The sequence below is a fragment of the Rana temporaria genome, chromosome 6 (assembly GCF_905171775.1).
Source record: "Rana temporaria chromosome 6, aRanTem1.1, whole genome shotgun sequence".
NCBI classification, from domain to species: Eukaryota; Metazoa; Chordata; class Amphibia; order Anura; family Ranidae; genus Rana; species Rana temporaria.
Genome location: NC_053494.1, coordinates 17,616,095 through 17,638,730, shown reverse-complemented (window position 1 = coordinate 17,638,730; position 22,636 = coordinate 17,616,095). Strand labels below are relative to the sequence as shown.

The following is a 22,636-nucleotide window of genomic DNA, read 5'->3' as shown; positions in this document are numbered from 1 at the left end:
TCCTTACACCGATACCAACAATGGGCCACTATTCCTTACACCGATACCAACCATGGGCCGCTCGATACCAACCATGGGCCGCTATTCCTTACACCGATACCAACCATGGTCCGCTATTCCTTACACCGATACCAACCAGTTGTCTCCCTTATATTGTAAACTTAGCACTATAGCAATCCTAAATTACAATTATTGTACTATTATATATGGACCAGATTGTACAGAGACTGCGCAAGAGATTTCACATGGACCTGGGAGTGGAGGACTTGTCTTCAGAAGCCTGTGCTATATACGCCTGTGATGCGATGATCACAGCTGTTGCAGCATGCCACAGCAGCTTTTGCTCATAAATTAATGCAGAGGACAACTGGGCTGTCAAAGTGACCATGCAGCTGCAGATCAGTGTGGCTCTCAGTACTAACCAGAGGAGCTCCACTGTCACACTGCAATTTGTTTATCCAGAGCAGTCTCCTTATCCTGATACAATGCTGGGCCAGCTGCCATGCTGGAGCTTTGCTGGTCTCCCCACTGCAACTGGTCCTCCGAAGCCTCTTCTCTTTTGGTACCATTAGCTCAGACACCATTACATGAATTGCAGGACCCAGAACGCTGGAGAGAGGAGAACACTGGCTACCGGGGGAGCAAGGGAAGTGTGCCCTTTATGGGTACCCTAGGCAAAATCAAGGGACACAGGATAAGAATGTAATCACTCCATTATAAATGCTCACAATGGCAGTTCCTAGTTTCTATTCTGATAGCCCCTCTAATAGTACAGTAGCTGCTTTACACCAGTAGGCAGGTAAGTGCTTCAGATATAAAATGAGGGTCTTTCCACAGACAAATTCACAACAGACTTTATTTGTATAGGTTGTATTCCGTTCCTCAGAGTATAACTGGTAACGCATACAGGACAGAGAAACTTCATAAATATTGGATTTCCAGGTATATTTCAATGTCCAGGCAGAAATAGAGTTTCTCCCAATTGCTTTGTGAAGACGTGTTTTAGGCTGAATTGAGAAACGTTTTGCATTGCTGACAATCCACATTCTGGAGTTTGGGAGGAAGTCCTTCCCTTCAAGAATAACTGGATGGCTTGCTTCCTGAGTCGTCTTCTTGTGAGCCCATACTCTGCAACACACAACAACCCACATCATATACATACACTCCCCATGTGCGGAGGACATCATTTAAGTATCATTGTTTAGGTATCACTTCTTTAAAGCAAAACAAAAAAAAAAAAAAAAGTATGAAAAGTCAGCCTTCTCTGTGCAGCAGCCTCTCTAATACTTACCTGAGCCCCCTCAAGATCCAGTGATGTTGCAGCAGTGTCTCAGCTACCCAGGACTCCCTTCATTGGCCGAGACATCAGCGCAGCTGCATTGGCTCCCGCTGCTGTCAAAGTCATTCAGCCAATGAGGAGAGAAGTGTTTACTTATCTCTCTAAAGCTCCAAGTGTCGTTTCTCTCTGATGCTTTGATCCCCTTATCAGCATGAGTCACTTCTGACACATGAGCTGAAAATTGGTGTCAGGGAGAGAGCTTAGCGGTAAATTAGCAGTGAGCTGGTCTATGCAGATTAGAGCTCTGCATGTTCATTCCTCTGCCTATGTGGAGGGGGGAGTATCCCTTTACTCCAATCAGCTCTTGCACAGCGCAAGTAGTGTCTCCACCCTACGTGCCAGGATGACTAGCTCTTTTACCTGCCAATAAAGGTGGGCCAAAAACGCACACAGGAGAAGATGCGATGCCAGCACAAGAGGGACAATTGGAAAGATAAGTAAAGTGGTTCTAAGGGCTCACAGTTCTTTTTACCTTCATGCATTTTATCCTATTACCTGAGCCCCATCTCGATCCAGATATGTGCACGAACGAGTGCCTTGGCTCTCTGTGGACTCTGCCTTTTCATTAGCAGCGAGCCAATCAGGAGAGAAAGGGGCAGCTGTGTGTGAATGGACATGCAGAGCCACAGCTCGGGAGCAAACCTGATTGGGTGCCCCCATTGCAAGCTGTTCACTGTTGGGGCACCTGGCAGGAGGAAGGGGTCAGGAGCTCCGTGATGGACCCAAGAACAACTGCTGCACAGAGCAGGCAAGTATAAACGACTTTAATATCCCTTTAAAACGTTTAGTTCAGCTATAAAGAGACCCTGTCACCAATTAACCCCTCCACCCAGGTACCACTGTTTTTACAAAATTATTAATTTATTATTATTAATTTTGGCAACAAAAGACACAGTAGGGCTTATTTTCGGGGTAGGTCTCACCATGAAATGTGCTGTCTTCTCTAGCCTTCTCTCTCCCTGCCTGTCAGAAATCCCCAGTGTGAGCCGAGTTAAAATGCTTGTAAAATCCTCTAATCCACTCTATTACAGTATTTATATAATGTACAATGTGTGTGTTTCTGTAATAAAATTGTGCCAAATACCTTTGTTACAATGACACTTGGCGCTTCTGTGACCCACCAGAGCTCTGCGTCCCCCCCCCCCCCCCCCAGATCCCCCACTGACTGCCGGGAGAGGGAGAGCAGCAGGAGGTGAGCTGTACTGAAGGTAGTTGGCACAATATTACAGAAACACACATTGTACATTATATAAAATACTCTAATAGGTGGATTATAGAATTTGAAACTAGGATTTATATTTGGGGTAGGGCTTATATTGCAGCCCTCCTGGAAAAGAACAGTAGGTCTTATTTTGGGGGAAACGCAGTAGAACACAAACTATCCCAGCAAATGCTGGGGAGCAGCAAAGTGGAATACTATAGTGACCAAGGATGAGCTCCGGCATGTTCGCACACCCCACGTGCAGAGCCCGCCAGGAAGTCGGTATTGCGCTGCGCTAATCACAGGCAGTGACACATTGTCCTGATGCATGGCTGCAGAGATCGGAAAATGTCTCACTGCCTGTGATTAACGCAGCCCACTGCCGACTTCCTGGCGGGCTCTGCACGTGGGGTGTGCAAACACGCCGGAGCTCATCCTTAATAGTGATAGCTGAGACTGCCCATATCACACCAAAGATGGCGGTGCCCAGCAGCACTCAAGATCTACAAGAGAGGCTTTTTAGCAAGAGATATTAAAAATGCTAGCAATCTCTGCAAAACATTTATATTGCCCCGTGACCAACCAATAAAAAAGGGAAAGGACGTGTTGGTTGGGTTGACATGGATGTCATTGCAAGTTCTGTGGTCCCCCAAGTACTGAGATTTTATTTATAATGATGTGGATAGAGAAAAACACTTGCATGTGAACAATGTGTACAGATTATCCTACCTTCTGAACAAACTGTGGGTTCATGGTGATCTCCTGATCCATTGCCTTTAACCGGTCATCAAGGTCTATACATCGAAGCATCTGGTGAGAGAATAAACCAAACAATTACATTTCTGCATGCCTTTAATGTACTATATATAGGGTACAGATGGGTGTAATGTTTGCAACATGTTAAGTGGGATATACAGAGATGAGCACAAAGTGGGTTCAAAGCTCCATAAATCCGGTGCTGGTGTGAGAGCCACAAGTGAATCAACACAGCTACACCTCTAGCAGTTTGGGCAAATCATTTAATTTGGAATTCAGCCAAACACTAATGAAATAGAGAACTGGTTTAATCTGCCAAAATATTAGCAATTCTGTTCAGCTTTTCTCGTGATTCATACACCCATTGCATCTTACATCCAGCATAGCGAGAACACTAATCAACACTTCAGCTGTGTAATCTGTCAGCGGTGTAATGATGCCCAACCCATGAGTAAAAGGTTCCCCTTCTGCTCCCCACTCAATGACAGAACTATTCTCTTTCCTCCAACCACTAGTGGCTGAAACATGTTATACAGTAAAACCTTGGTTTGAGAGCAACTTTGTTAGAGAGCGTTTTGCAAGACAAGCAAAATGTTTTCATAAATTTTGCCTTGATATACAAGCGATGTCTTGATATAAGAGTAGCGTTATGTCACAAATGAGTATAAAAAAAGAAGAGAGGAGCCTCCAAGTGTAACAATATGATTACATTTAATAAAGGAACAACATTTAGCAACTTATTGCTACACTTAGAGGAGCCTCTCTTCTCTTTTATACCCTGTAAAAAACAAGCATGTTTCTGGAACGAATTATGCTTGCAAACCAAGGTTTTACTGTAATTGGTAGCATTGTCCAATAACACAGTGGTTTATAGAACATAACCTCCTCACCTCTAATTTTGGCAGTGTAGTGGATTGTCATGATGTCATGGGTTTCATCCTGCGCATGCGCCATACAACACTACAGGCATCTATTTTGGAAAAGAAAACCCCTTCCAAGATCTCAGGGAGAAGCCTTTTTACCCCAGGAAATTACTAATTTTGCATGGTGTATACCCAAAATTGAATGCATGACGGCAGGCGTTTCATCTCGCGCATGCTCAGTAGGACACAATCGTGCAGTTTAGGTACACTATTTTCCTGAAGGCAATACGAAGGGGGAGGGAGGAGGAACCTGTTTGCAATTTCAAACTAGCATGCATCTTTGCATGCTGACGTGAAATCTGAGGGCCGCTTTAAAGAGACATCAAGGATCTCAAAACCCCTGGGGTCTTCCTTGCACTCCACTGTCCACGTTAGACCCTGCAGGGTTTCCAGCTTACCTCCTGATCAATATTATGAAGCATAGCTGGATTGTTGTATTTCTCTGGATTATCATGAAAGCACACCATCCCATCCTTCTGATTAATACTTGCAAAGATTTCTCCATCTTCTATCTGAAATAGGAAGACACTTTAAATCAACAAAAACACAACGGATGTCATCATTCTTTGAACTCCGACACTTAAGTGAAATTCTAGCTTAAAAAACATAAAAATCTGTAAAAATGCCCCCTTTCTCTGCCACACAAGCAGCGGCTGCAGGGGAGAGGAGGGAGCGACAATAAAAATGGATTGGCCATAGCAGCCCATGGGTGATGTCACCAATCCTGGCTCTACCAGCTATTGTCGAGCACTCCCTCTTCTCCACTGCAGCCACTGCTAGCCAACATAGGGGATTAGTACCAAAGTGTGCAGGAAATTTGTATATAAAATCTCTTACATAGGTTAGTCAGCACAGGTATTAGGAAGGGGGGGGGGGGGGGGGGGATTTTATTAAGGCTAGTTAGGTTTAAGATTCCACATTAAAGCAGTGTTCTGCCCAAAATTAAATTAAAAACCAGCAGCTACACATACTGCAGATGCTGGCTTTTAATAAATGGTCACTTACCTGTCCTGGAGTCCAGTGATGTCGGCACCCGCAGCCGACGTTTCCATTAGCTGTCGGGTGCTGCCGCCACCATTATGGGTAAGGGTACCCTTTGGGGTTCACGCCGGGAACCCTACTGCACATGTGCGAGGTCTGCACCTCTCTCCTACTGGCCCGGTGGCCAGGGGAGGAGGAAGCCCCATGGCCCGGATTCCCGGAAAAGTGGCAAAGGATGTCCCCCCAAAAGGTGCCAATTGTGGCGCTGGGGGGGGGTTGAATCCGATGAGTGGAAGTTCACAGCTGAACAAACCAAATAGTCACTAATAAGCACCGATAAACACTTTTTGGTTAGGCTCTGTGAGCCCAGACAGGCACAGAAAGATAACTCAATTCATTACTGTTGCATAATTAAATGTGAAACCGCATTCCCATTCTAACCTCTGCATGCAGTGATAAGATTATGTTTCTTCAGGGTAAATGGGGGAACCTAAAATTACAAATGTTACCTATAATAAAAAATAAAATCACACAAATGTCACTTAAAAGACAAGGACAATATCTTACCATATACAGAACATATTTTTCAGCCTCATGAGCACCTGATAACTGAACTCTACTAGCCATGTCTTGTAGGGAGAGGGTAAGAAACGTCTGTAGGAGGGAATAACACAGATTAGAAGACTGCAGCCCAATTCATATATTCTCCCCTTTGCCGCTCAGAGGAAGCACTGCACCAATATAAGCCTAGGTTCACATGCGTGTCGGAGCCCAGTGTGCATAAAACCGCACACATCCCAAACCTATAATTTCTCGTGGGTAAAGCAGCCCATTCAAATAAATAGGCTGCTGTACCTGTAACTAGCACGCCAAATGCGCGCACACAATAGTGTGAACCTAGGCCTAAAGTGGGAACACGTTCAATGGTAAAATTGCATTTAAATAGGTCTCTGAATAACCAGTATATTTGGACTTCTAATTTCTTCCTTATTGGTCTGTTTAATATACAATTAAAAGCATATACATATTGTAATCGAACTAAGGAAGATGTTCCTCTATAGATACAGTGATGTGTGAGCGTCACCATTGGACAGGAAGTGTGTTATGGGCAGGATCAGCAGGTGAAAGGTTAAAAAGTGGTAAGTTGGAATACAGTGCATTCATACCCCCACTTTTTTTTGTTTTGTTATGTTGCAGCCTGATGCTACAGTTGTTAAAGTAGAATTATGTTCTCAATCTACACTCAGTAGCCCATAATGACAAAGTGAAAACATATTAGAAATGCCTGAATTTATCTGAAATATGTACTTGGTGAGGGAAAAAAGTAATTGATCCCATGCCGATTTTGTACTTTTGCCCACCAACAAAGAAATGATTAGGTTTATTTTAGAGACAAAAAAAAAACCACACATTTCAACCAAGTTTGCATTTTAATGAGTGAAATAAGTATTTGACCCCTTCACAAAACATGACTTTGTACTTGGTGGCAAAACCCTTTGTTGGCAATCACAGAGGTCAGAAGTTTCTTGTAGTTGCCAACCAGGTTTGCACACATCTCAGGAGGGATTTTTTTCCCCACTCCTCTTTGCAGATCCTTTACAAGTCATTAAGGTTTCGGGGATGACGTTTGGCAACTCAAACCTTCAGCTCCCTCCACATATTTCCTATGGGATTAAGGTCTGTAGACCGGCTAGGCCACTTCAGGACCTTAATGTTATTCTTCTTAAGCAACTCCTTTAACCTAAAAAACACACGGCCATGGCCACAATGTCATACTGGAATACCCATCCATGGCCCATTTTCAATGCCCTTGCTGAGGGAAAAAGGTTCTCACCCAAGACGTGACAGTACACAGCCCCGTCCATCATCCCTTTGATGTAATGAAGTTGATCTGTCCCTTAGCAGAAAAACATACCAAAGCATAATATTTCCACCTCCATGATGGGGGGGGGGGGTGGTGTTCTTGGGGTCAGACAGCATTCCTCTTCCTCCAAACACAGCGAGCCGAGTTGATGCCAAAGAGCTCGATTTTGCTCTCATCTGACCACAACACTTTCACCCAGTTCTCCTCTGAAGTTTGCCAATGAACACCTGAGTGATTCAGACGGGCCTGTACATGTGCTTTCATGAGCAGGGGGACCTTGCGGGTGCTGCAGGATTTCAGTCCTTCACAGTGTAGTGTTACCAATTGTTTTCTTGGTGACGATGGTCCCAGCTGCCTGGAGATCATTGACAAGATTCTCCCGTGTAGTTCTGGGCCGATTCCTCACCGTTCTCATGATCATTGAAACTCCACAAGGTCAGATCTTGCATGAAGCTCCAGACCAAGGGAGACTGACAGTTATTTCGCGTTTCTTCCATTTGCAAATTTTTGCTCCAACTGTTGTCACCCTCTCACTAAGCAGCTTGGCGATGGTCTTGTGTAGGTCTACAATCTTCTCCCTGACATCCTTGGACAGCTCTTTGGTCTTGGCCATGGTGGAGAGATTGTAATCTGATCGATTGCGTCTGTGGACAGGTGTCTTTTATACAGGTAACAAGCTGAGATTAGGAGCACTATCTTTGAGTGCTCCTAATCTCAGCTTGTTACCTGTATATAAAAAGACACCTGGGAGCCAGAAATCTTGCCAATAGGGGATCAAATACTTATTTTACTCATTAAAACCCAAATCAATTTATACGTCTTTTTAAATGTATTTTTCCTGGAAAGGTTTGTTATTCTGTCTCACTGTAAAATAAACCTAACATTAAAATTATAGACTCATTTGTGAGTGGGCAAATGTACAAAAAAAACAGGGGTTTAAATACTCCCCCCCCCCCCCCCTCATTGTATACCAATGTGATATTTCTGATTTTTTCTTTTAAATTCAGTTTTCACTTTGTCATTATGGGTTACCGAGTATAGATTAAGGAAAAAAATAAAATGTAAGCAATAGTATCAGGCTGCAACACAACAAAATTGAAAGATGCGAAGGGGGTCTGAATATTTTATGATTGCACAGTAGAGTAAATATTACTGTTGCAGATATTTGAGGAGATATGCGTGGAATACTTGTATTGAAGAATATATATATATATATATATATATATATATATATATATATATATATATATATATATATATATATATATATTTATATGCATTTGAGGTCTGTAAATTGTATTCTCCTTCGTGCATATGGCAATAAAGCGTGTTAGAAAAAATATGGTCAGTGTGACAGCCAGGCATTATGCGCCCCTGCCCCCCTCCCCCCCCGGTGTCACATTTGACACCTTTTAGGGGGGAGGAGGGAGCAGATACCTGTGTAATACAGGTATTTGCTCCCACTCCTGGGCATAGGACGCTGTGACGACCTCCGCCACCCCCCTGCTGTCTTCTGGGAGACAGGTCCCAGAAGATAGCAGGGACCAGTGGGATTGCGCAGCGCGACTCGCATGCATGCGCAGTAGGGAACAAGTAACCCTTACCAAAGATGGTGGCGCCCCGACTAGACAAGATCAGCTTTGGGTGCCGACATCGTGGGCGCCCAAGACAGGTAAGTTTTCATATATTTAAAGTCAGCAGCTGCAGTTATTGTAATTGCTGACTTTATTATTATTATTTTTTTTTTAACATGACTGTAAAGCAAAATGATAGGAAGGAATCTGCAATCCACTATACTTATAACTAGTGCAGATCGCTTCCTATAGTCGCACGCTACAGGGGAAAGCCCCCCCCCCTCCCCGCACTTCTATCTTTACCCCCACTGGCATGCTAATCCTCGTTTTGTCCCGTACCCCAATTCACTTTGACCCATTCTTTACCAACCCCCCCCCCTTAGGTCTTCTCTTGTGGAACATTTTCCCAACAACCTACAGCCCTCACCAGTTAATTGAAAACCTCTAGGAGCGATTGTACCACCGACTATAGCTACACAGATGTTCTTCATTGGAGTCTCACTGTACTAGGACACCTAAAATTATCTTTATTGAAAATTTTATGAAATCACTACCCTGTATTACCGATATGCATCCCATGATTCTGCTATATCTTTGTACTGTAAAATGCTCCGAGTCTTTTTAAAGAATACAAAAAACGTAGTTCAAAAAGGAAAGTGGAAACACTGCAACCCAGATATGAAAATAAAAGCCAACATTTAGGAAATACATTTCCTCCACGTGTAATATGAGCCTCATTATCTGGGATAGAAGGGCTACAGACTGGAGTGAAAGGTGTGCGGATTCTTACTTTGGTAAGTCTCTGAATATTCTTTTTGTACAGGGAGGAAAGACACTGTTTCACCAGCCCCATGTTATTGTCTCTGGTAAAGGTCTCGCCGTGTTTGTTCACCAGGTTCCGCAGCTCTGCCGGGTTGTTGCTTGAATAGACCTGTGCTAGCTCATGGTAGGCATTGCTAAGAGGCTGCAAAATAAAACAAATGTCAGTGAAAATGTCCATGCTTATCAAGCCCACTGCTTTTGCGGTATGTGGTAACCCTGTTGGTATTTCTGCCACGCCTTTAGGAAGGCCCATTAGTATCTCAAAGACTGGTTGTTCATAACTGCCACAGATACGTACATGGATTTGAAGATTAAGGCCTGGTTTACACAGAGCACACTATAGCGTATGCCCGTGTTTTGCCTGCACTGGTATGAGGTGTTATGTGCATATCCATGCAGCCAGTCCTAGTCAAGTCAGTTAAGACACGGCTGCTGCTCCCAATTTGACATTGTGTGGGTGCATGGCCCCGAACACGCAATGTCTGCCTTTGGGGCCGTGCACCCGCATGGATGTCAAACAGAGCAGCAGCTGTGTCCCGGCTTTCACCGGGTCCCGCCTGACTTCAGAACAGGCGTATGCTCTAGTTATGCCCCATGTGAATGAGGCCCATCAAAAAGGTCAGCACATATTCTCCCAGTCATTGGACCGTATGTAAACGTACTGAAAGTTACGGAGAGAATTTCACTTAAGTGACTCTGTACCTAGAAGTAATATTCCAATTATGCGTCATGCCCCCATGACATTGGAAACCAGGCCAGCAAGCACTGCCTTGTCAGAAGGTACAGTTCACGTGTAACCTGCATGCCCCCATTTTTTTGCATGCTAAAGCAGAAGAGAGTTATAAACATTTAGAGATATGTCCGTTTCAAAGGACCTTTAAAAACTAACTTTGATATCATATTCACTCAGGATTTAACATAACAAGTGCCCAAAATGTCAACTCCCCCCATGCCATTATTACTAAAAGCCTGTCTTTTTCTTCAACCACTATCTGACCGCCCACAATGTACTGTGGCCGAGCAGTGGCTGTAAGCAAAGCGTCGTACCTGTACTTCGCTGTCTACTTCTGGGTTTAGGGCATGCACATGGCATGCCCTAAACATGGCATGCACAGCCGAATCTACAACTTTTCTCCAGCTTGGTTTTAACGGCCACACTAAGTTCCGTTCACACTGGTGCGCTGTGGAAACCACATTGTTTCCTTTGCGGGTTCCCGCATCACATCTGAATCGCAGGCAGTTCACACGGCTCTCCGTGAACCGCTGCGGGTGTCAATAAAAAAAGTGAATGACACCCCCATATCGGTTAAAAGAACGCATTGCGAACTGTGGAATCTGCATTCAGATTTCAGTGCTGGCCAAGAAAAGGTCCTGAACCATTTTGGTACGAATGCGATTTCAGCCATACAAACTGTAGGGCCGAATTTGCATCGCACAGATATCGCATGCGATGTGCACAGGAATGTGGTGCGAATCACATAAGTGTGAACCCAGCCTTAGGGCTCACTATGTAATGTAACATTGGTGTTTGCTAAACTTGAAAAGCAGTGTGCTGCCACCCAAGGCATCTTGCCACAAGCCTCAACGGATGTGACCTCTGGAAACTGAAATCTAATTGGTTACTAATGATTTGAGCATTCTGCAAGTCCTCACTATTACATGCACCTGGACAGCCGGAAATCGAAGCGACCTGTAACAGCTTACCTTAATAAATCTACCGACGATCTGTGAGGTATATTTAGGCAGCGGTTGAACTTTTCCTAGAAGGATCAAAGAAACTAGGATATACTTTTTATAAGATTCCAACATGATGTGACTGACTGCCATGGCCGGCGTTGTAATTGCCTAGAGAGGAGAAAAACAGACGAATCAAGTTAGAACAGAACGATTTAAAAACACATGCTTGGTTCAGGTTACATATAGCAACCAGATTCCATCTTCTAAGGCAAGTATTTTATAATGAGTTAACAAAAGCATGACAGGTCCTCTTTATGGAGAAATGTCCCCACCTGACCTCAAAAAGCATCTAATCAAACCAAGATCAGTGTGATCAGATTGCGGTAATGGTTCGTAAACAAAGAACCGGAAAATACTTTCCATTTCTGATCTCAGAGAGGGAGGAATGCAATACACAGTTCATCTGTGTATTGCAGCTGATGTTGCTGATTGGAGTGGTCCTGGGCTCCCTGAATGGATGGGAGAGCACGGGATTAGCAGCGGCAGGGAGAAGGGGGGTGCATCCCCTTCCACTGCCTGTAGAAGTGATCAGGCAGCTCCATAGCCACTCAGATCATACCTACATTAAAGATCACTGGCTGTTGAAAATGTTACCGGGATCATGCATGTAGCTGCAGGAATCATTCCGGTATAAACATTTAAATCTGAGGATGTCATAGGACGTCCACCCAGGGAGACGTGGTTAAACTTTGAAATCAACAAGAAAAAGAAGAGTTACCATTAAAAATTATTAAAAATCACTTTTTTTGTACAACACCGATACCCTTCTTCATTTGCATTATATAAAAAGAGATTTCACCTACCTGTTCGTAAAAATAAAGCGCCCTCTCAAAGTTCTTTAGCCCTGTGTAGATCATGCCTCCATAGTAGTAGTAGCACAGGAAGGGTCTAGCATCGTAAGCACCATTTTCTTTACAGATGTCCATCATATCTACGTCTAAATAAGCAAGCGCTGGCTTAAAGCATTTTGCTAACAAACAGAGCTGTAAGGATGGGAAGGAAAGCAGAATTAGATTTTAGCAATAGATACAAAATGCTCTATTTCACACCAAATCAGTTAATTTTCAAAACACAGCCAACGAAGTAAAATAAAAATGAAACCAAAGAAGACGAGAAGGAAGGAACCTTCCTGCCCAGGCCACTTTTCAGCGCTGTCACACTCTGAATGACTATTGCGCTCAGACACCCATTACAATATTTGGGTTTGGCAGCCTTGGGTCACCTACGTTCAACCCTCAAGGTTTGATGCTACGCTCCTCTCTATTTGACTTATTTCTGAAGAAAGTTGATCTGTTTTAACAGAAATTAGAAAATCTTAAAATTTTTGTTCTTTTTTTGGGTTATAAAAAATAAAACTCAAATACCGCCCAAAAGAAAGCTCTATTTGTGTGAACATTATATAAAGTTAATTTGCGTATGGTCATGTGCAAATGCCAGTTAAAGTGGCGGATCTTCACTGAATCTGAGCACCACAAACCAAACACAATTTAATTAATTTTTAATATTCAAAGCAAACTCCCCCATCCATCCGTGTCGCCATGATTTATTAGGTGGAGAAATCACTTTGAAAAACACCCCCCTAGCATTTCTATCTGTGGTCATCTTGAGTAAAGGAAAACGATTCATGTTGCATTTACTTCCTGGAATCCATCTGAACTTGGCTCAAGCATGCATGCAGGAGAGTGCTTAGCAGAGAAAACCCCCTCCTCCCCTCCTGAAGACTTCTGGAATGTATGCCATCTGCCTAGGCAAGGAACTGAAGAAATGTAACAAAAAAAATGAAAAAAAAGTTTAAATCAATACTATATACTTTTCTATCCATTCACTAATGCTAGCAGCATAATTCAATGCTGATTTGGAGAATGAAGTTCCACTGTAAAGTAGCACAGCTCTGAAAAGCAGAACATGCCCTGCTCATGAAGGGGGTAAAACCTTCCAGAGGTCAAGGTGTTAAGCAATCCTCAGGTTTAATACAGCTGCTTTTATGCCTTTCACTGTATATCATTCTGGGGGGGGGGGGGGTACATAGAAGATTATAGCCATGCTGTGACTCTGCATTCTTACCTGACAAAGATCTGCATGAACTGAGGTCAGTTGATTTGTATTCATTTGCATCTTGTCTATGGCTTGTCTGATAACGCAGATCCCTCTCAGGGGCTGTCCAGTTTTGCATTAAAAAAAAACAAACAGAAAAATTCATGGTAATGGCAATATACTGGCATGCTTTTCATTTTTGCAGCTCAATTATAGTTTGGTTACAAATTTAAAACATGTCCTATGCATACTGTGATAATAAAGTACACATCGAATCTCACTCACCTGCTTTCTTTCCACAAGTGCATTTGTTAACTGATGGCATAGACCAGCAACTGCTCAGAAAGACAAAATAATTAATGAATAAAAAAAAAAAAAAAAAAAACAACCTACAATGTTATACATATGAAAAAAAACTACAACTTTACAAAGGAGTAATACATACAGGTGTCTGTAGCGTATCTAATGTGTTCTCCGTTACAAGTGCTGATAAAGAGCTGGACTTGAGAAAACAGGGTCTCAAAATCAGGAATACTGGGCATGGAAAATTTGACAAACCTAAAAAAATAAAAACATATTGTCACTTGAATTTTGCAAAACTTGTATACGAGACATTTAATGGTTGTCACAGCTGTCTTCCAGAAAATTAATCTTTTTTTTCATTCAAACAAAGCAGTAGTATTGTATTGGGTTTGCCATCTATAAGTTTGGAGTTATCAGTCAAATTTAGTTTAAAAATGCAAGCTTTGAGGACTCACATTGGTCCCCTCATTAGGTTTTATTCAGGGATGCAAGTGATCCCAAAAGCTTGCATTTTAATAACTTTGGCTGGCCAACAGAAGGTGTCACCTCAACTCCAATTCGGCTGCCGACATCGCGGGCACCCTGGACAGGAAAGTGAGTTATTAAGTCAGCAGCTACAGACACTGTAGCTGCTGACTTTTAATTTGAATTTTTTTTTTAAGCTGGACCTCTGCTTTAAGGAAACAAATAAAACCCATCTTCTGCATCGCTGGGTAAAGCAGAGGTCCAAAAAAAAAAAAAAAAAAAAAAAAAAAAAAAAAACTTTGTTTACACACATACAAAGCCAGCAGCTACAAATACTGCAGCTGCTGACTTTTATTATATGGACACTCACCTGTCCAGGGAGCCCGCGATGTCTGCCACCGCCATCCTTGGTAAGGGAATCAGGAAGTGATTCCTTGCTGTCTTCTGGGAGCTGTGCGTCTCCCAAAAGACAGCCGGGGAGGACAGAACAGGCGCCGGAAGTGGCGTTGATCACCGAGGTGATCTATGCCAGGAAGTGGGAGCAAATACCTGGATTAGACAGGTATCTGCTCCCTCCTCCCCCCTGAAAGGTGCCAAATGTGACACCGGAGGGGGGGGGGGGGGGAACTAGGATTCCAAAAAGTGCAAGTTCCATTTTTGGGTGGAACTCTACTTTAAGATTTCACCGTCCTTCCGGGAAAGTTCCTGGGGAACACATAGCTGTCAAAATCTCAAGAGAAGACACTTCAGTCGATTGCAAGAGCGTCTTTTTATGATATTTCAGCTGCTCTGGATTCCCCAGGATCTAGCAGGTAGGAGGGGTGTGATGTAATCCTAAGGGCCCCATGCATTCCATGGGCGTGAGGCAGGTACAAACATGAACTTTTTCCTTTACAAGCACCCTAAGGCTGAATTCACACCTGAGCGTGGCATTTTTAATTTTATTTTTAATTAGACAATAAAGCAAACTATCATCTATTGCCATGTTTTTCAGCTTTTTCCTTGGATTTTATTCATTTTTTAACTCGTTTATAAGGGGTTCAGGATTAGGATTAGAAGTTTATTATTTCTTTATCTTCGGTTAGGGGTTAAGGTTTAAAGGGGTTGTAAAGGTTCGTTTTTTATTTTCTAAATAGGTTCCTTTAAGCTAGTGCATTGTTGGTTCTCTTACCTTTTCCTTCCATTTCCCTTCTAAATGTTTTTTTTTTTTCCTTTGTCTGAATTTCTCACTTCCTGTTCCTCCTCAGTAAGTCCCCCCCCCCCCCCCCCATTATCCGAGCTGTTCCAGCTGGGGGTTAGTCAGCGTGCTCGCCCACTCCCTTGGGACTACACCCCTGCGGGGAGACAATGATGTAGTCCCAAGGGAGGAGGCGAGCACGCTGACTAACCCCCAGCTAGAATGGCTCGGATGATGGTGTGGGGGGGAAAGCTTACCGAGGAGGAACAGGAAGTGAGAAATTCAGACAAAGGGAAGGGAACTGGAAGGAAAAAGGTAAGTGAACCAACAATGCACTAACTTAAAGGAACCTATTTAGAAAAAAAAAAAAAAAAAAAAACTTTATAACCCCTTTAATATTAGTGTTAGGAGATTATATATATATTAGGGTCAAGGTTTATTTTAAATATTTTGTATTATTTCATGAAATTATTGTATTTGAGAAGAAAAACGCTCTAAAAAACATGCAACAAAAATGCACGAAATGGCTCAAATCAAGCATTTCTATGGAACAAAAAACGAACCAATCAATCTGCCCACTTCAAGCTACAAAAAAAACCTGCAGAACTTTTTTGAGCTTCAGGCGACTTGTTGGGGAGATCTCCAGAGACAATACATTTTTTTTTCTCCTCCAGCGTTTTGGAGCTTCAAGCTACACAATGCAGAGATGCGAATGGAGCGCCTCACACGTTGTAATCAGACTTTGTATCTTACTGTCAGGCACGCTTTATGTAAAATAAGGACAATGTTATATTTTCAGCAGAGCAGGAAAATGTCGACTTACAAAACAGCGAGGACCCCCAGAGAATGTTCCTGCACATCGAGGGCCCCCAGCACTGTGTCCAGGTGTGAGAGGTTTTTTGCCAGCAGCTCCCCGCTTTTGTTGATCAGCTCACACAGCTGAGTCATTTGCCCTGAAATAGAGAGAGATCTTCAGTGAGATGTTTATACATCACATTGTATTCAATAAATCATTATCAGGGGTCACATGAGCAACCAGGGCTGTGGAGTCAGTAGATAAATGTTCCAACTCCTCAGTTTTTTGTACTTCCGACTCCTCTGTATTAATATGCACATGTATTTTATATATTCCTTGAAGGAAAGAAAGGTAACATACATGTCATTACCACAGGACTACTGGCTGGGAAGCCAACAGTCTACTGTATTGAACAGTTTTTATAGCCTTAGCTGAATGACAGCAGTTTTTCCAATGGTTTACAGCTTCAGTCTTGAACTATTGGCCCTCCATTCCCTTCACTTATACAAGTGTCTCTAGTCCTGCAAAAAACATATTTACTTAATCCCTTATCAGTGAGAGGCTAGGTTACCCATGGGCGCTGCGTTCCCTGTAACAGCACAACACTATGGAAAGTATAAGTATTGCCGCTCCTAATTGTGCGTTGCGTGCCATATAGTGAAGCACATGAAAAGCATGCTTCTTCACAGTCACTAAGGCTGCATTTTACACTATAACGCAGCGTATTTCGCCGCGACAAATAGCGGCGTATTGTACCGCGATTTGCCGCGACAAAAGAGACGTTTTAACCTTTTTTTTTTACAAAACATTTTACATTGATGTCTATGCCGAACGCCGAAAGCCGCCTGAAAAAAAGGGTCCGGGACTTGTTTTCAGGCGGCAGGCGTACGGCGTTTCGGCGTGAGATGTGAACCATCTTCATAGACAAGAATGTAAAATCACCCCTCCAGCGGCACGAGCGTCGGGCGTAAATACGCGAAGGTGTGAATGCAGCCTTAACGTGTTCGTTTTGCGGTTACGTGAGGCACTGCATGCATTGGTCTTTATTCTTACAGTAGAGAAGTCATTAATTATAACTTTTTGTTAATTGGGACATTTAAACTTGCTTTTTTTTTTATTCCAATCTAAACTTTGTATGAGTCGGTGCATTGTTTGCAGACTCTAGGTACCCAAAATCTCCTCCGACTCCACAGCACTGCGAGCAACTACACACAGCTTCTGCTTTCCCTACAAAGTTTAATGTTTGGAAGGATATGTCCCCGTTATGAATACGAGGCTTCGCTGATCTCCGAGTAAAGAAAGTCGTTGGCCCCCCGGGCTCTGGTCTACAAGGGGACGGTCATGTTAGAAAACACACATGCTTTTTTTCTCAAAGCATAATGCGTTTCGTTTTTTTTTTTTTTTTTTTATCCGACCCCTTCCTTTTGTTAACACAGGGAGTGATCAGTACCAATCACTCACTCTGTTCATTCATAACTGCAGCATAGCAAACACTACTTATTATGCTTCAGTTTATGAATGAACAGGAACCTCTGTACAGAGCCTCCTGATCATTCATTCTGCAGTGCAGCTGAGGGTAATGTTCTCAATCTCGGTCTCAAAAGTGAGACGTCGGCCCCCTCAAAAAAAATAAATAAAAAAAATTGTATTACCGTTGTCTTAAAATGTTATTTTAACAGGTAATAACGTGAAAAAAAAGTAAAAAAAAAAAAAAAAAATACCTTTTTAAAAACAATTGTAAAAAAAAAATATCTAACATAAAAAAAAAAAAAAAGCATTGAAACAATTGTAATACAATTTTTTTTAATGTTAGAACTTTTTTATTATTATTACAATTGTTTCAAAATGTTTTTTTTTTTACTTTATTACCTGTTAAAATAAATTGTATTACCGTTGTTTAAAAATGTTATTTTATTTTAACAGGTAATAAAGTGAAAAAAAGTAAAAATAATAATAATAAAATAATAATAATAATAATAATAATAAAAAAAAGCATTTTGAAACAATTGTAATAAATAAAATAAAAGTTCTAACATTAAAAAAAATTGTATTACAATTGTTTCAATATGCTTTTTTTTTTTTTTTAATGTTAGAATTTTTTTTTAATTACAATTGTTTCAAAATGCTTTATTTTTTTTACTTTATTACCTGTTAAAATAAAAAAAATTCTAACATTAAAAAACATTGTATTACAGTTGTTTAAAAATGTTTTTTTTTTTGAGGGGGGAGCGCTTTGATGAAATATTAGGGGCCGACGTCTCACTTTTGAGACCGAGATTGAGAACATTACCCTCAGCTGCACTGCAGAATGAATGATCAGGAGGCTCTGTACAGAGGATCCTGTTCATTCATAAACGGAAGCATAGTAAGCAGTGTTTGCTATGCTTCAGTTATGAATGAACATAGTGAGTTATTGGTACTGTTCACTCCCTGTGTTCACAAAAGGAAGGGATCAGATTAAAAAACAAGCATAACGTAGGCTGCCTACCATGTAAAAAACACAGTCACACAGTACAGGCCACACCATCCATGTGAAGGAGCCCCCAGGACCTCGTTCATTCACACAGCTTTTTTTTCCCCTGAACTCAACACAGCTTTATCTTTTAGATTTAGCAGGAACTTTCTAAGTGATGTGTTTGTGTCCACCAATATAGATTTTTGTGTATAATTTATATTTTTGGGGGTGGAGGGCGCCTGTTAGGTAGGCTGTATGGAGCCCCGTGATTTCTGCCAGACTGAGTCTTGGCTACTATTGTCTGGTGGCTCAGTAAGGGAGGATGAAAAAAGCTCTGATGGAGAATGGGGGAGGCTGCGATGAGAGGAGACTGGTGACGACTCTGTGGGGGGACACAGAGTGGGAAAACTGGTGACACGGGGCTCTGATGAGCAGAACTCTGATACGGGAGGGGCTCTGCCGGTACTCTTAGCAATAAACTGTCCTCTCTCCACAAACAGGAAGAGGAAGTGATGTCACAGATGTGGTGTGTGTCTGCATAAAAATAAAAAAACACATTTATGTCAAGGTGCATCTGATGGAAACCTGTGTGTCTGCATGTGAAATCGGCCGTTTTCCCGCTTTATTACATGACACTTCATAGAGAGTCATACAGAAATCACACAATGTACGGGGGACGGCAAATCCTCCTCATCCAACTGCCACTAATCCCTACATTCCTCCTCCACCAACTGCCACTGATCCCTACATTCCTCCTCCACCAACTGCCACTGGTCCCTACATTCCCCCTCCTCCACCAACTGCCACTGGTCCCTACATTCCCCCTCCTCCACCAACTGCCACCGATCCCTACATTCCTCCTCCACCAACTGCCACCGATCCCTACATTCCTCCTCCACCAACTGCCACCGATCCCTACATTCCTCCTCCACCAACTGCCACCGATCCCTACATTCCTCCTCCTCCACCAACTGCCACCGATCCCTACATTCCTCCTCCTCCACCAACTGCCACTGATCCCTACATTCCTCCTCCACCAACTGCCACTGGTCCCTACATTCCTCCACCAACTGCCACTGGTCCCTACATTCCTCCACCAACTGCCACTGGTCCCTACATTCCTCCACCAACTGCCACTGGTCCCTACATTCCCCCTCCTCCACCAACTGCCACCGGTCCCTACATTCCTCCTCCACCAACTGCCACTGATCCCTACATTCCTCCTCCACCAACTGCCACTGGTCCCTACATTCCTCCACCAACTGCCACTGGTCCCTACATTCCTCCACCAACTGCCACTGGTCCCTACATTCCTCCACCAACTGCCACTGGTCCCTACATTCCCCCTCCTCCACCAACTGCCACCGGTCCCTACATTCCTCCTCCACCAACTGCCACTGATCCCTACATTCCTCCTCCACCAACTGGTCCCTACATTCCCCCTCCTCCACCAACTGCCACCGGTCCCTACATTCCTCCTCCACCAACTGGTCCCTACATTCCCCCTCCTCCACCAACTGCCACCGGTCCCTACATTCCTCCACCAACTGGTCCCTACATTCCCCCTCCTCCACCAACTGCCACCGGTCCCTACATTCCTCCTCCACCAACTGCCACTGATCCCTACATTCCTCCTCCACCAACTGGTCCCTACATTCCTCCTCCACCAACTGGTCCCTACATTCCTCCTCCACCAACTGGTCCCTACATTCCTCCTCCAACTGCCACCCACCGGTCCCTTCATTCCCCCTCCTCCACCAACTGCCACTGATCCCTACATTCCCCCGTCCTCCACCAACTGCCACCAATCCATCCCTACATTCCTCCTCCACCAACTGCCACAGATCCCTACATTCCTCCTCCAGACCTCCACCAACTGGTCCCTACATTCCTCCTCCACCAACTGCCACTGATCCCTACATTTCCCCTCCTCCACCAACTGCCACCGATCCCTACATTTCCCCTCCTCCACCAACTGCCACCGATCCCTACATTCCCCCATCTCCACCAACTGCCACTGATCCCTACATTCCCCCATCCTCCACCAACTGCCACCGATCCATCCCTACATTCCTCCTCCACCAACTGCCACAGATTCCTACATTCCTCCTCCAGACCTCCACCAACTGGTCCCTACATTCCTTCTCCACCAACTGCCACGATCCCTACATTCCCCCTCCTCCACCAACTGCCACCGATCCCTACATTCCTTCTCCAACTGCCACCGATCCCTACATTCCTCCTCCACCAACTGTACCGATCCCTACATTCCTCCTCCAGACCACCAACTGGTCCCTACATTCCCCCTCCTCCACCAACTGCCACGAACCCTACATTCCTCCTCCTCCACCGATCCCTACATTCCTCCTCCACCAACTGTACCGATCCCTACATTCCTCCTCCAGACCACCAACTGGTCCCTACATTCCCCCTCCTCCACCAACTGCCACTGATCCCTACATTCCCCCTCCAACTGCCACGAACCCTACATTCCTCCTCCTCCACCGATCCCTACATTCCTCCTCCTCCACCGATCCCTACATTCCTCCTCCTCCACCGATCCCTACATTCCTCCTCCTCCACCGATCCCTACATTCCTCCTCCTCCACCGATCCCTACATTCCTCCTCCACCAACTACCACTGATCCCTACAATCCTCTGCCTTCTCCAACTGCCATTGATCCCTACATTCCCCCCCAACTGCCACTGATCCCTACATGCCTCCTCCTGTCATTGATCCCTAGAGTGTAGACCCTGTCCACCCACAATGGGGCACAGAGTGTGTAAATGGAGGGGGATGGGGCACTCTATACACTCAGGTAGGGAATGATGTACAGTATACATCAGTATGGGGTACACACACAGTGTATATAGTATGGGGTATATAGTCAGTGTATAGAGGAATAGTATGGGGTATATACAGAGTATGGGGTATACAGTCAGTGTATATAGGGGAATAGTATGGAGTACACTGAGGTAGGTATGATGTACACACAGTGTATATAGCATGGGGTACAACAGTTTACAGTGTATATAGTATGGGGTATATAGTCAGTGTATAAAGGAATAGTATGGGGTATACACAGAGTATATAGTATGGGGTATATAGTCAGTGTATAGAGGAATAGTATGGGGTATACACAGAGTATATAGTATGGGGTATATAGTCAGTGTATAGAGGAATAGTATGAGGTATACACAGAGTATATAGTATGGGGTATATAGTCAGTGTATAGAGGAATAGTATGGGGTATACACATAGTATATAGTATGGGGTATATAGTCAGTGTATAAAGGAATAGTATGGGGTATATACAGAGTATATAGTATGGGGTATACAGTCAGTGTATATAGGGGAATAGTATGGGGTACACTGAGGTAGGTATGATGTACACACAGTGTATATAGTATGGGATACACTACACACGGCATCCAGTCAGTGTATACACCCCGTGAGGTACACTGAGGTAGGCCCAGCCGGCCCCCGCCCTCCTCTCTTATCTCTCACCTTGGGAGGAGAGCTGGCGGACGCTGGTGACGAACTGCTCCAGGGCGGAGGCCATTGTCCCGGGGTGTCCGCCTCCCTCCGCGGTGAGGCCGGTACCGGAGGAGAGCGGAGTGCGGGCTGAACTCACTCCAATACTCTCAGCAGTGCCCGGATCTCGCGAGACTTCACCGGCCGGGCTCGCGATGACATTCCCGCCTCTTCTCGCGGGAAGCGCTGAACTTCCGCTTCCTGGAAGGTGACGTCGTGGGCGGGGCGCAAGCTGGTGACACTGGTGGCGACTAGCTGCATTTCTGCAGTGGGAGGAGCCGTCAACAGGTATCAAAGAACTACCAATCAGATTGCACCAGGGAGGCGCCGATTGGTACACTCATTTCAAGGAACATGCACTGTAAAAGTGTGACCACTTTCTGATCTCAAGATGCTGGTTGTATGACTGAAGCTGCAATATATATATATTATGTATAGAGAGAATTCCATTGACATTAACTGAGATTCTGATAAGGACTATTACATAACGGGACCAATGGGGACTATGATTTAAAGATAGAATCCAATGGGGACTATGATACAAAGAGAGGAGCCAATGGGGACTATGATACAAAGAGAGGAGCCAATGGGGACTATGATGTACAGTAAAGAGAGGCTCTGATGGAAACTATGAAACTATGACGTAAAGGGAGGATCCAATGGGGACTATTAAG

The 22,636-nt window shown here is 43.8% G+C and overlaps 1 protein-coding gene across 1 annotated transcript; it reads right to left on the bottom strand.

The window, feature by feature from the left end:
• Positions 1 to 836: 836 nt before the first annotated feature.
• Positions 837 to 22,133, bottom strand: COPS3 (COP9 signalosome subunit 3). Its single transcript, XM_040356349.1, has 12 exons — positions 21,936 to 22,133; positions 16,000 to 16,129; positions 13,677 to 13,789; positions 13,517 to 13,566; positions 13,262 to 13,354; positions 12,001 to 12,180; positions 11,165 to 11,305; positions 9,429 to 9,602; positions 5,768 to 5,854; positions 4,618 to 4,731; positions 3,270 to 3,350; positions 837 to 1,128 (listed from the first exon to the last, which is right to left on the bottom strand). The coding sequence occupies exons 1-12, from the start codon at positions 21,988 to 21,990 to the stop codon at positions 1,075 to 1,077; spliced, it is 1,272 nt and encodes a 423-aa protein (XP_040212283.1). The 5' UTR covers positions 21,991 to 22,133; the 3' UTR covers positions 837 to 1,074.
• Positions 22,134 to 22,636: the final 503 nt, after the last annotated feature.